Source organism: Galleria mellonella, unplaced genomic scaffold (genome assembly GCF_026898425.1).
Source record: "Galleria mellonella isolate WM207_F2 unplaced genomic scaffold, CSIRO_AGI_GalMel_v1 utg139, whole genome shotgun sequence".
Classification (NCBI taxonomy): domain Eukaryota; kingdom Metazoa; phylum Arthropoda; class Insecta; order Lepidoptera; family Pyralidae; genus Galleria; species Galleria mellonella.
Genome location: NW_026441995.1, coordinates 3963475 through 3978104, shown reverse-complemented (window position 1 = coordinate 3978104; position 14630 = coordinate 3963475). Strand labels below are relative to the sequence as shown.

At 33.8% G+C, this 14630-nt stretch overlaps 1 protein-coding gene across 6 annotated transcripts in view; it reads right to left on the bottom strand.

Moving 5' to 3' along the window:
- Positions 1-310: 310 nt before the first annotated feature.
- LOC113517194 (lethal(2) giant larvae protein homolog 1) overlaps positions 311-14630 on the bottom strand; it is a 79860-nt gene continuing 65540 nt past the window's right edge. For 3 of the 6 annotated variants that reach the window (XM_052903438.1, XM_052903437.1, XM_052903435.1), the window contains exons 17-26: positions 13542-13642; positions 12102-12206; positions 7867-8007; positions 7516-7664; positions 6738-6831; positions 6077-6172; positions 5414-5536; positions 4775-4904; positions 2964-3007; positions 311-2546 (exon numbers count right to left, since the gene is read on the bottom strand). In XM_052903438.1, coding sequence (XP_052759398.1) covers positions 2430-2546; positions 2964-3007; positions 4775-4904; positions 5414-5536; positions 6077-6172; positions 6738-6831; positions 7516-7664; positions 7867-8007; positions 12102-12206; positions 13542-13642 — 1100 coding nt within the window. In that variant the 3' untranslated portion in view covers positions 311-2429. Of the gene's footprint in view, positions 2627-2963; positions 3008-4774; positions 4905-5413; positions 5537-6076; positions 6173-6737; positions 6832-7515; positions 7665-7866; positions 8008-12101; positions 12207-13541; positions 13643-14630 lie in introns of all 6 variants that reach the window. The other 3 variants (XM_052903436.1, XM_052903440.1, XM_052903439.1) reach the window with 3 other exon arrangements.

Genomic DNA, 14630 nt, shown 5'->3' with positions numbered 1-14630 from the left:
AGAGAATTCCCTTTTGCACAAGGCCAGTTTTAATATGTGGCGTATTGAGCAAGCGTCGACAGTGACTTAGAACTTGACGGAACAGTTGCTAATGCATCCTTTTATTGGTAGTTGACTTTTGGCGCCTAGAGGTATTTACAGTTCTTATCCGTGCCCTTATAAGGTTCCACTCTTTTAATTTTTCAAACAAATAAATTGTAAGCAACAAAATCGAAGTATATTCCAATAAATATTATAGTTATGAATTTTACGATTATAATATCCACTTTGGGAGTCCTAAAATGTAAATGAAAATAAAATAATAACAACATTATCATTAATAATAGCTTTTATTTTTGCAAGAATGTTGGATACAAATTGTAAGTTTCGTATCAAATATGTATTAAAAATGCCACAATAGATAGAGAAAAATGTACAGTAGTCAAAAGAGCAGACGTGGATGTCAGGAGAGATCCAACCGCGCATCCTACAGTATAACAACATACAGTACCCCAAAAGCTTTTGTCCTTAAAATGAAACGGGCAGGCACATTCAACTTATAACTAGAAATTAAAATATAACGTTTATATATAACTTCAATCCCCTTATATCACAAAATGTGATGTTGATAAGTGTGTTACAAATATTATAATGTCATTTTATGTAAAAAATAATAGCTGCCAATCTAATTAGATGTAGCGTGATACAAGGAATAAAATATGTCAACGAAGTTGGCTGAACACAATAACCCATCTCAAAAAAGTACATCGAGACTACGAGATTACACCGTGAATATGAAATTGTAAATTAAAAAATTAATTTGTTGGTCACGGATTAGTAAACAACTATGAATATAAAACTTTATAACATTTGTCACGAATTATACAATAAGGTATGAAGAATAAAAAAAATTGTATCGTATAGCTGGAACAGGTCAACTTGTAAGAACTTTCATATTTTCCAACTCACTTACACTCAAATTGAAATCCTCGCCAAACCACGAAGATTAAAAAGAGATGCTAATACAACAAGCTGTTCTCCATCCTGCTCGAATTCAATTCTATAATCACACTGCAATCTCAAAGCTAGCTTATTTCTAACATATGATGGTTAGTGTATCCGTCGTTGCACTGTACAAAACTAAAATACGAAACAGTAAAATATAAAATTAAAAAAGAAACATTATTAAATGGCTAAAAAAATATTGCATAATCTTTTCACATTGATTCATTAATTGTTATTATAATTTATTAAAAATAATATTTACTGAATATACAATTCAAATTAAAACTTACGACAAGCGCAAGAACGTTACGCGCCTTAAAAAAAAAATTGCCATTGCAAATTAATTAAGCGAATTTTAAATTATAATTTACTCAATAAAAAATATACTCTAGTCAATTGCTAATTGTATTGACAATAATGTTCTATAACTAGTCTAGATGTTCTTATAGTTACCTAAATACAATTCTCTTCGTAATAATAATAATAATAAAAAGAAATAAATAGGCACATCACGTTCACTCCGAATGTTTGAAATAGCAACTTAACCATATTAACACGCTAAATTGGTAGATTATTTTTCACGTTGTTCACTTAAATAAAAAAATACTATTAAAAACAATTCTACAATCATATTGCAGGATTGTTATTACAACAAATGTTGTTATGGCGCTGGTGGTCCAGATTTTGTACTCAAATAAACATCAACTTGTGATAGGAATTACATAAGTTTCTTTTTTTTTTTAATATATATTTAAGTACGTCTACGTCTGATTATAATAAAATTATGTATAGTTTCTGTAGACAGAATAGATAGATAACATAATAATTGTATGTTATGGAAAAACAAAATTCGCTATTATTAGCAACATGCACGCATATTAAGCAATTTTATTTTAACAAAGAGTTTAGATCAAACAATTTGTTGGTACATGTGACTTATTTATTAATTCTGAGTATAGGGATATTCACTTACAGCAGAAAACGTAGTCACCATGCACTCTAAACATGGCAGTACTTTTAGCTGTCTTAGCGTTGACGAAAATTAACAATATGTAATATTAAAACCGTAAAAACGAAATATATATATATACTCTTACTACAAACATGTCACGCTTGTATTACTTCACTAAATACCGGAATTCGATGTGAAATATCGGTGGACAGGGATCGAATACCGGTTTAAAATTTCGCATTCAATCTACAAACCGATCATTACTTGTAAACTTATGATTTTCACCATTTCTATTCTGACAATGAAATTACGACGATGTCGATCGGTGAAAGCTAAAACAGATGGCGCCACCGCACAATGATCCTTCATACATTCATATTAGTTTAAATACAAAATACATTTTGTCTGGGAATATAATTTTGACAGTTGTCAACCCTATCAGCGGTGGTGATCGGTTTTAGATATGTGGTGTGAAGACGGGCAAGGTGGAGCCCTAGTGCGCATCGGCGGCTGCGGGCGGCACCGGTACAGAGAGCGGCGAGCGCTGCCGGTCAAACATCTCGAGGATCAGCTTCGGGTCGGTCCCGGCCGGCACTGTCACGGTGCCCGTCTGTGTGTACAAGCCTTATGAGTACCACTGCACGTTCTTCTCCCTGGCAACGCGTGGCGGCCGCGCGTGTTTAGGCTGCGCTATTAAATTGACACCGTCTCTAATTTATTTATTCATTTCCTTTTCCGGTCACCATGGATGAACGATGAGATCGTTACACATATACGTACACGAGCGGACGCCACAACATTGCACAGTTTTTCGTATAATTATATGTTAGTACACGGACTGAATTAGTAAATATTATACAGATGTCAACTCTGGTTCTGGAAGAAATTTGCTATGTTTGATTTAATAGATAGAATGAGCATAATGGAAAAGTAAAATACTTGATAGTAATTAATAAGAGCAGAGCATGCAATATTATGCTTTATTTATATTAAGGTAGGGTATATATTAAAGCAAAGTGTGGGGTACCTCGATACGGGTGATGACTCCTTCCTCGCGACTGTGCTCTAGGACTACAAACAAAAACACAAAGCGCCCGTCAAACATATAAACGAACAAACATTAAACATAAACATATAATAATGGCATATAAAGCAAGATTCATAAAACAGGGTTACTGGATATTTATGCGTTTTGATTTATATACACTTCTTAGCATTATCTGATAAAAAAAAGAAATAAAAAAAAAAAATTAAAACTATTAGTAACTAATAACCCTGCATATTTAATTATTCCAAATATAGTCCGATATGTTTGCTAAAAGGAATAAAATTTTATATAATGAATAAGAATAAATATAGTATATAAGAGATAGAGAGATTTGACAGCTTCATGTTTCTATAACACATATTAGCTTTAAATTACGGTATTATATGTTTAAAATGGGGATATATAAAATTTCGTTTCAATACATTTTGTCTTTTAAAAACCGAATGATTTTTTTTTCACACTTGCACTCGGATATTATATTAGGTATATAGTTAATAATTTACTAATTATAGAGAAGACTATATTAGCTTATAAAATTTCAATTTTATGTATTGATGGCGAATAAAATTACATCAAAATATATATTATTTATTTTGATGTAATTTTAATAACCGTTATGGAGCAGAAAACGCATAGTCCGCTTTTAGTACCACATTTTTTGAAAATTAAAGTTTAAATAAATAAATAATATTATCATAAATTAGCAAACAAATCGGCTTATATTTGATTTATACTAATGTATATTCATCTGCTTTATAAAAAATAATTCACTTAAAATGTACGACATTAAAAAACCTTTATAATTAAACAATTTTCTTATAAATAAGTTATTGTAAATATAAAAATGTACATTGTAAGAGAAGTTTAGAAAAATTTTGAATTGTATAAAATAAATCATTCAATAACAAGCCATTTCAAAGCAAATTGCTTTCATGCAATAAATTCATATTCCGAAGCTAAAGTGTTTTGGTACAATAGTCTGTCATTAGATAACTATCATAATAAATTCTGATTGGGAAAAGAAACATTCTGGAAATTAGAGTACCGTTCTTAAAATATATTTTTCTTATTAATCACATCTAGCAAGCAATGTTGTTTCTTCGAAAAAGTAATAAAAATAAATAAAACATAATTATAATTGTAAATATATATAAAGATGTACTATGAATAAGGAGAAATGCATTAATAAATAAAATTTCTAATTAATAGGTTTTCTGCATTCTTTTTTTTTATTATAACTCTATAGTGCTGTATAGGGGCACTGAAACTGTGGCAAAAATTTAGCTCGTAATTGGGTTATTGGAATTAATAAAAAAAAAAGTCAGCATCAGATAAAAATAGCTACATATATCATTACCAACGCAATATAATCTGTCTATATTTGGCATAACTTGTAAACAATTTTAAGTGTCTTTTAACTGTAATATAGAAATTTAAAAATAATGGACAAACAAAACATATTACTATATATAATATACAATATTGAAATATAAAAATAAATGATTATTTTTATCTATATAATTGTAATTCCAGGGTCTTAAAAATCTTAAAGCATTTATTATCTGTTGCTGAGTAGCATTGGTGTATTTAAAATTATTTTGAAGAGAGGAGAGGGATGACACCTTAAAAGGCGTATATGGGACTTTAATCTTTGCGCATAGTTGAAAGCTTCGCTCGAATCGAGACTATTCTGGGTCACTCCAAAACATGGTCCACCCGCCCCTCGACCTTTTAAATACACCTATAGTATTAATGGTGTGGTGACAGTACTATCTGTGTCGAGTACTTACTGTTCTCGGTGGTAGCGTTTGTGGAAGTAGTAGTGGTGGTGGTGGTCGTGTTGCCGTCGCCGCTGCTGTCGTTGATCGTCGTCCTGGTTGTCGTTTTCACCACCATAGAGCTCGTGTTCACTTGCGAGTTCTAATTTTAAATAATAGAACATAAGTTAGTCTAAGGCGAGACTTTGCCAACCTCTGTGCGTTCTAATACTAGCATAGCGGATTGTGTTCTTATGGAATTGTTTGAAATGATACCCACAGTAATCTTTTATCATCGCATCTCTCGCCATCGACAGGGAATTTCATCCTTATACGCTAGAACCTAAACAGTAGTGCAAAATGCAGTTTCAGAGAAGTTTTCTCTCGCGAATTTTTAAGCTGTAGAAGGAGCTCCTGTCGAGATTTTCTCTAGAGACCCTGTCCATTTCTTAACCATTGAGTTCCCTTAATTGCCTCTTACGACACCCATTGTAAAGGAAGGGTGATCTATTCTGTGTCACCATAGGGCAATTATAAATCTTTATAATTAATTACATAAAAAACACAGTTTAAAAAAAACACCACATGGCAAGGAAAATTATCATATTTCATTCAAATGTTTGCGTTAATAACTCTGTCTTATAAACTATTAAATAGTTAGTTAGTTAGTACCTGCAAGTTGATGTTGAGCTCTGGTGGTTGTTGTTCAGCGTTGGTGTGGTCCCGGACCGAGTCGACGGTGATGTCGCCCGACGCGGCCGTCACGTCGTGGATCGTTTCCGCCGTCTCCTCCTGCTGTTACCCACCAAGCACATAACTTTTAGAAGTCTTTAAACAGACTTGAAACGATAAAGTTAGTGTTATCGCACTAAATTTAATATGGCTGCCACTTTTACATTACTAACACAATTAGATAAAAAAAAATAGATTTAAAAAAATATTTATAAAAACAAGTTTTAAGTATAATGTAACTTGCTTTCTTGTGGATATGGTTATTTTAAAATGATATTATTTATTTTATTGTCTTACTCTTTAAGCTCTTTCATTGGATTCCCTTAATAATAGGGTTGACAAAACATACACCATCTGCCATTTTGTAATGGCGGCCATTTTGAAAATATTACAACACTGAGTAAAGCAAATTGTTACCAAAACTATTTATATGTAAATTTCAACAAAATCGGTCAGGAGATACTTACTGGTTTGAAATGAAGTATTCAATAAATCAATTTAACATTTGACTTAAATTACATTGCAAGTTCTATTTTTAAACTTTATTATATTAAAGAAAAAAATAATCTATATATATTTATACACATGCTGTATAATGCTCACCCTGTGTTCTCCATTAGTGAGTGGGGTCCCTTCAGTAGTCCCCCGCAGTGCGGCCGCCCACGGTGACAATATCACTTGACATTGAGCAATCGTCACCTGATTGGAATGTCACAAAATACATTACTTATAGCTTATATTCAAACGGCTTCAAATCAAAAAGAAGTCTCATTTCAGTTGTATTTATTATTTAAACTTTAACCCTTAAATACCTGAAGTTTCAAATTTGATACCGGGGCTATAAATCGCATTGGGCGCCTCTACAATCGATTTTATTTTAATATTTGGCTGTTTAAGGTAAGAAAGGTTGTTGATTAGGCGAGGACTTTTTTATGCAACTTAGAATGTCAAACAAGCTGACGTCCCACCTGATGGAAAGTGGTAACCGTCGCCCATAGACATGAGCAGTACCATGGACATAACAGAGTATACTGTTTCACCCATGTACCCTGTAAATTCACGCCATATCCCACCCTTCAAGCCGAAACATAGCAATGCAAACACAACTGCTTCACGGTAGAAACATGAATGAGACAGAGGTGCCCAAGCAAACGACTTTTGTACAAAGTCTGCCTCTGGTAATAGCTGGTAAAATAAAAACAATATTATTTATACTCTTAAACCATAGTATAAATAATCAGTACATAACTACTATTACACTAACCTTCGTAGCGGAGAGTGTAATTCGCTGCAGTTCTGACGACGAGTGTAAGTAGAGAGCTTCGCCTCTCTTTGAGAAGCACATACTTGAAATACCACTGGAAACACAGAAGAAATTGTTTTGAAACATATGGTAGTACAGAATTTATAAGGCCCGGCATTATTTTAACCTGTTTTATAGGATTCAACCAGCATTAGCAATGTAAGCGCAAAAAATGAATTTATTTACGACATTACATTAGAAACTTTTAAATTTATCAGCGTTTCTCTACAATATTATGCATGTATTATATATGTAAACCTTCCTTTTGAATCACTCTATTAAAAAAAAACCGCTTTCAAATTCGTTGCGTAGTTTTAAAGATTTAAGGATACATAGAGACGGACAGACAGCGACAGCGACTTTGTTTTATACTATGTAGTGATAATGAATGAATGAAAACTATTGTTCTTTTCAAAGAATAACACAGATTATAAAGAATATGTAAACAAACACAGTTGAATCTTATACATGTAACAATTTATTGTGCATGAAACAAATAATGTTAATAAATTTATTTATTTGTTAACAATTGTGAACGTATTATTTATGTATAATTGTACTATCAGTAATTAAAATCATAATTAATAATAATAATTAATAATATTAATAATTATTAAATAAATAAGGAGGTTAGCCGTTCTGGCGTAAATATATTGAGTGTGTGTGTGCGTGTGTGCGTGTGTGTGGGTGCGTGTGTGCGTGTGTGCGTGAGCGTGTGTGCGTGTGTGTGTGTACTTACTTGATGTCCTCCTTGCGGACGGCGGCGGCGTTGAGCTGGCGGCGCAGCTCGGGGCTGAGCACGAGGCAGTCGCCCAGGTTGGTGAGGCACAGCAGGCACCACTCGCGGTGCGCGCCGCTCGTGAAGCACGCGAACGCCGTCCGCCGCACCTAACACCAGAGGGCACCGTTAATAATCATTCATTAGCTATCCGGCTTTGCACTGGTTATTGTACAATAAAGCGTTACAAACGAACGAATGTTTCTGCCATCAAAATGCAACATTTTAGTGAATCTTATTATATGATGTATCATTTTCGTAGAATCTTCTAAATCCAGTAGGTAATTAAATCAAGTAAAAACAAATCCATACCCTGGCTCCCTCGTGCGCGGTGAGCTTGTACTTGTGATGGGGCCTGAGCGAGGGCAGCGTGAACACCTTGAACTGCTCCTCTGAGGTGATCACCACGCGGTGCGCGCCCGCCTCCGGCAGCGCCGCCACGCCACGCTCCACCTGCACCACACGCCGCCAAGGTTTAGACAGGGGAACGGGGGAGTAGGAGCTTGTCAGTAACGGGGATAAAGTATGATAGAGCACGAATCGTAACGAATTAAATGAACCCTAGGAATGAACGTGTTTCATTGTGACTCACGATGGACCAATTGTCCGGACTTCATCCTCGCCTATCAACCATTGATGGTACAATGTCATTGTATACAGATAACGTAGAGTTACCTACCATTGTCGACCACAAAAAAAAAAAAAAACAATTCAAACTAGGTGTCCACGTCACAAGTCACTACGATGTTACGACATACTATTCAATGATATGACAACATGGGTTTAAAATGAGATAATGGACAAGAGGTCTTTCCAGAGTCGGCAACGCGCGCGTAATACCTTTAGTATTGCAGGCGTTCATAGGTTATGGTAAGCACTTACAATCAAGTGGGTCGTATTCTCGTTTGTGAAATCAGTGGTATAAAAAAACATAGGTATGGTGGACCTTAGTGTATTTAGTGATGTTCATACTTCATGTCACTACTTTTCATCAGCGACGGCCATTCTAAAGAGTAAAAGTAAGCAATTTTTATTACTACAAAACATATTTAATGGAGATGGTGTGGATGTATGAATTAGACACTCTAATAAATGTATGACTTCAGTTGATATCTCTTTAACACGTGTATATGAGGCTTGGTGGCATTTGTAACAACACTGATTGCAAGCAAATTCAACAATGAACTAAATAAATATTAATAATACGTAAGCGAGCGTAAGCATATTAAGGCCCGCGGTTTTATTCATTAATTAAACATGTTCAAATCACGTAATAAAACCAATAGAGTTGATTCTGTGGCGTAATTCTGTAAACCTACCTCTAAAATTAAAATTTCAATTGGATATCACAGCGAAATCTATATTTTATTTTTCTAATTCTTTCTAATGTCTTTTTATTTTTTATTTAACTCTTTATTGTACCAGAAACTTAAAAATAAACAATTCAAGTGAAATAAATTATAATTATAAATTAATTAATAATTGAGAATAAAGTTTCTGTGATATTAAATTTTAATTTTAAAGATAAAAAATTATAGTAACTCTAAGAGCTTCAGAATCGACTCCAGTATCCATTTTTGCAAGTGTAAGACATTATCTTTTTATAAATATAGAAAAAAGACGTTTGCTTGTGTATGATTATATAATCATTACAATTCAAGAGAACTACATTGTTTTGGAAATTTATGTTTATATATATATATATATATATATATATATATATATATATATATATATATATATATATATAGGCATCGTGTGTGTGTATGTATGTATAACGAGAATTTTACGAACTTACGGTCACCTATCGTACTAACTATAATGAAGACTTTTGGATAACGTCAAAATAATTGACGGAAATGATAAACATAGTATTGTTTCTATCTATACTTATAATAAATCTGTAGAGAGGTCAATTCTGTACATAAAATATATTTCCAAAATAACTATCAGGGGGTGATTAGTGATCGATACTGATGCCAAAAATGCAATCAGTAAAATTTTTGTCTGTCTGTCTGCATGTTCGTTATAGAAACAAAAACTACTCGACGGATTTTAACGAAACTTGGTACAATTATTCTTCATACTCCTGGGCAGGTTATAGTATACTTTTCATCACGCTACGATCAATAGGAGCAGAACAGTGAAGGGAAATGTTGGGAAAACGGGAGAAGTTACTGGATTTGTAAGCTTCCGTCGAGTGTGCAGCCTTAATGGCCACTTTTTAAAATATAAAAATGTCCACCCGTGCAAAGCCGGGACGGGCCACCAGTTTATAATAAGTTTACTATTGTAATCTTATGGAGGAAACAATAAAGTGTAGCTATCTATTTAATATATTTATTATTATCAGAAATCTTTTATTTTTAATTTAGATTATAATACCATATTTATTTATTTTATTATGGGTATGTTTTATGGCGGTGTGTTCATAAAGTTCCAGTTATACACGTATACAGACATCAATACAAACTTTTCTAAACTAAGAGTCTGGGTGTTTTGGGCTATTATATTATGAGATGGATTGCTAAGAGCCGAAGAGTTGATATATCAATCGATATGAACTAAACACAACATTGATGTAACATGAGTTTAATGATGTATCCTATCACCAATTAAAAGTTTTTACAACTTAGAATGGCAAACAAGCTGACGGCCCTGACCTGATGGAAAGTGGTAACCGTCGCCTATAGACATGAGCAGTAGCATAAACATAACAGAGTATACTGTTTCGCCCATGCATTGCCATTCCTGAGGACTCAGGTGTTATTCCTCTGTACCCAGTAAATTCACGCCATATTCCACTCTTCAAACCGAAACACAGCCATGCAAACACAACTGCTTTACGGTTGAAACACGAATGGGACAGAGGTACCCAAGCAATCGACTTTTGTACAAAGTCTCCCTCTGGTATTCCAAGTATTATATATTTGTATATAACTGAAATCAATAAATGCTCCGTGTTGCAGTGAATAACTACAAGTACATGATATAAAACATAAATTATCGATATATTATGACAAAAAGCATATTTCAAAACATAGATTAATAATAGTACCGGCATTCTTTTTCTACGTTTTAAAAAGTATAACTTTCGTGCCCATTTTATTACTGGCCAGTCTGTGCTGATATTTATATTTTTTTAATAATTAGTATTATAATTATAGGCATAGATAGATAACATACAGTTATACTTTTATAAGCCTCAACAAGCCTAGCTACGAGCGTGATATATTCTCACCTCTGTACTCTCTTCAGTTTGTTGAACCACTTCGGGCTCAGACGGCTTTGTTAACAAGAAAATTTATTTTATGATTTCAAATAAAACGCACACAATTGGTTGATACAAAAGGAGGCGCTTTCCACATAACGTCTGAATAACTATTTATAACAAATTATTTAAAAGATGTGATGTGTTTTTGTATTACATAAAAAACTATCTTCTACTATATTTACTAAAACTATATCTGCTTATCTGTTATATATATATATATATATATATATATATATATATATATATATATATATATATATATATATATATATATATATATATATGACAAAGTTTCCAAGACGTGTATATACGACTTGGAAAGATAACTAAGCCTGTCGGTTCACTTTATAGGAACAGTTTAGGTGCGACGTAATTCTACTGGCATTGGGCGTATGCGATGCCCATGCCACTTCTCATACGTCCTATTATCAAGGTGTGTTCCTCTGATATACTTTGGAATTTGATTGTCAAAATGATATAAACTTACCAGTTGTTATTGGTAAATTTATGTTGACCTTGTAAGTTAGTATTTACTATTGTATTTCATACGTATATTTCTGTATGGAACTTTATTTAGTGCAAAATGCTGTTAACCTTATTTTAAATATTTCATTGTATTTTATGATACAAAACTATATTATTTCGTATAGTATAAGAATATATAATAAATCTTTAAAATATGGACTTGCAAATCTAATTTAGAATAGTCGCCTTAGACAAGTGTAAAAAAATCTGTCGATATATATATGTTTTCAGTATGGCGTGTAAAGGATAGGACAACAGCGACAATGTCCAACAATTTTCTTTTCTTTTTCACACGCTGACAATCACTTGTCAAGGAGGCCAGTTATATATTAGAATTCCTTGCAATTTTCTATATTAAAATAATTTTAACAGCACGTCCGTTATACAAGATGTGAGGTTAAACTCCGGTCACTATTTTTTTTAACACACAATAAATATTACTGTAAAAATATAAAAATGTTTCTGTAACAATTAGCAAGTGTCTTATTAACCCTTCTTTGCATAGTGGTGGAAATTGCCATCATAATTTGAATGCCCAAAAATTATATAAAAGAACAAGTTTACTTTAATACCTTTTTAATGTCCATTGCAGAAAAAAAAACATAGCTGTCTAATTTATTTTTTTAACCATTTTCTATTTCGCCAATAAAAAAAAAAAAAAACATGCAAACAAGGGTTAAATATATACAATATGTAATTATGATGGAGAGTGAGAGAGATAGCAGAGATGAGACAATAATTATTATACCTCTAATGGATCAGGTAGCGGCGCTGACGCGGCGTCCAACACTGTGATGCCTATGACTGGGGCTCTGTGTTTTAATTGGATCTCTTTCGCTAGTATACAAGTAACCTGAAACAAAAGAAGACCAGTAGGAACAAATAATAATGATTTTTCGTGAGTATTGTTTATTTAGCATAGTACTGTTTGTTTCATGTTTAGTTTAAAGTTTAGTTTAAAGTTATTTCATATAAAAAAAGAAAAAATATATGCGTACGACTATAATACCAAATGAAAAGGGGGAAAGGGATTGTTAGTAATGGAGACTGAGAATCCCATTGCTAGTAATATACCTAACCAAGTCGACCTCTTCGCGGTTCCCCCTGCACACTATCATGGTTAATTCCTGATGAATTCATCATGATGGGCTAACTGGCCTGTTTTCATTCTCATCTATCACCCTTCACTGGTACTCCGCCAGCGTATCCCGTTAGCGCAGACGGGGTTACCATACCATTTTCACCCATCAAAAATAAACCTAATGAAATAGTAAGAGGCATTTATCATTGCGGTGAACCTAACACTAGTTATGTTTACATTTCACCGAGCACATTAGGTTCAACTTTGTAAAAGCGAGCTTACCGCCGTCGCTCGAATTTGATTTATAATTGGTATTTTCTGTCACCGGAGAGTTAATAGGCATGGGCGTAGTCAGCTTCTGGTCCAGGAGGGCAGCAAGTCAGATTTGTTACACGAGCAGTACCATGGACATAACAGAGTATACTGTTTCGCCCATGATACTCCCCATGCGTTGCCATTCCTGAGAACTCAGGTGTTATTCTTCTGTACCCTGTAAATTCACGCCATATCCCACCCTTCAAACCGAAACACAGCCATGCAAACACAACTGCTTCACGGTAGAAACAAGAATGGGACAGAGGTACCCAAGCAATCGACTTTTGTACAAAGTCTCCCTCTGGTAAAGTCAGATTTGTGGCAATAGTGACTGCTTGTTTAATAAAATTAAAAGTTAATGCATTGTAAGGCATACAATTTTAAGGCGGGGAGGCGACAACTCTCCTCCTGTCTGGTCCACTCTGTGTATGCCCATGTAAATCGAAAATGTCAGTTAATACTACATTTTTTTTATTGGATGAAAATGGTATGGTAACTCCGCCTGCGCTAACGGGATACGCTGGCGGAGCACCAGTGAAGGGTGATAGATGAGAATGAAAACAGACCAGTTAGCCCATCATGATGAATTCATCTGGAATTAACCATGATAGTTTCCAGGGGGAACCGCGAGGAGGTCGGCCTGACCTGGTTGGATATATTGCTAGTAATGAGATTTCCAGTCACCATTACTAACAATCCCTTTCCCCCCGTTAATACTACATTAAAAATTACAGTTGTGAACATAATTAGGATTAGTAGCGAGTATATTTTTTTTTATAAATCTATAATTACCGGTTCCTCTTTCCTTTTGTTGTTGTTGGGTACGTTTAAGGTGAACGCGTGCACCGTGCCGCAGTGAGTGCCCGCCCATAGCGTCGGCGTAGATGTTTGTGCTATAAAGGTATAAAAAAAGCTAAAATAATAAATTAAATATTTATTTTTTGCAGTTCTTGTATTTTTTTTTTAATGAGTGATAATGGAATGGTAACCCCACCCGCGCTAACGGTATACACCGGCGAAGAATGATAGGTGAGAATGAAGCAGGTCAGTTAGCCCATAGTGACGAATTCAATAAGAATTGTTCACGATGGTTTCCAGGGGGAACCACGTGGAGGTCGACCTAATAGGGTAAATTGCTAACAATGGGGCTGTCAAACTTCATTGCTAACAATCCCTTTCCGCCCGCAGTTGTTGTATTGAAATCATAATAATAGTATCTTTACACATATTTACAAAGATCTTACAGTCAAGAATGAGTGAGGATTGCTGAGAAAGATGAATGCTATCTAGTCAGCACATTAATATATAGATAGCTAGAATACAGATTCTAGCGAAATATGTTAAGAATCCAACATTGGACTTTAGGCCTAAATGTATTCTGTCGCAATCTACTTTGTCAGGTTGATATTCATGCAGATCTCTTTAAAAATCATTGCTCTTAATCCTTGATGAATTTCACGATGGCCCAACTGATCCGACTTTATCCTCACCTATCTTTCCTAACTGGTATACCGCTAGAGTACACCAATAAGACAAAGGAGTTTAGCATTATCTTAAATTAAAAAAAAAAAAAAACTTTTTATAAAAATGCCTCGTTTTCATAAGAAAATTATAATATAAGAATTCACCATGTAAATGTTGTCTCGACTAGAGTTAATATCTATATAATAAAAACGACTCGCTAAATGTGTTGCTAACCGCAAAACTCGAGAACGTCTCAAAAGATCATCAAATTTTTTTTAATATCTGTTGAAGTTTTAGGAAAATTCTTATGAAGAGAAATTTGGAAAAAAAAGTACATAATCATCATCCTATACAAACTGTTCCATCCAAGCTATAAATTCAATTCTTTAGCTTTTGTCAGAACAATGTCTGTGTGGT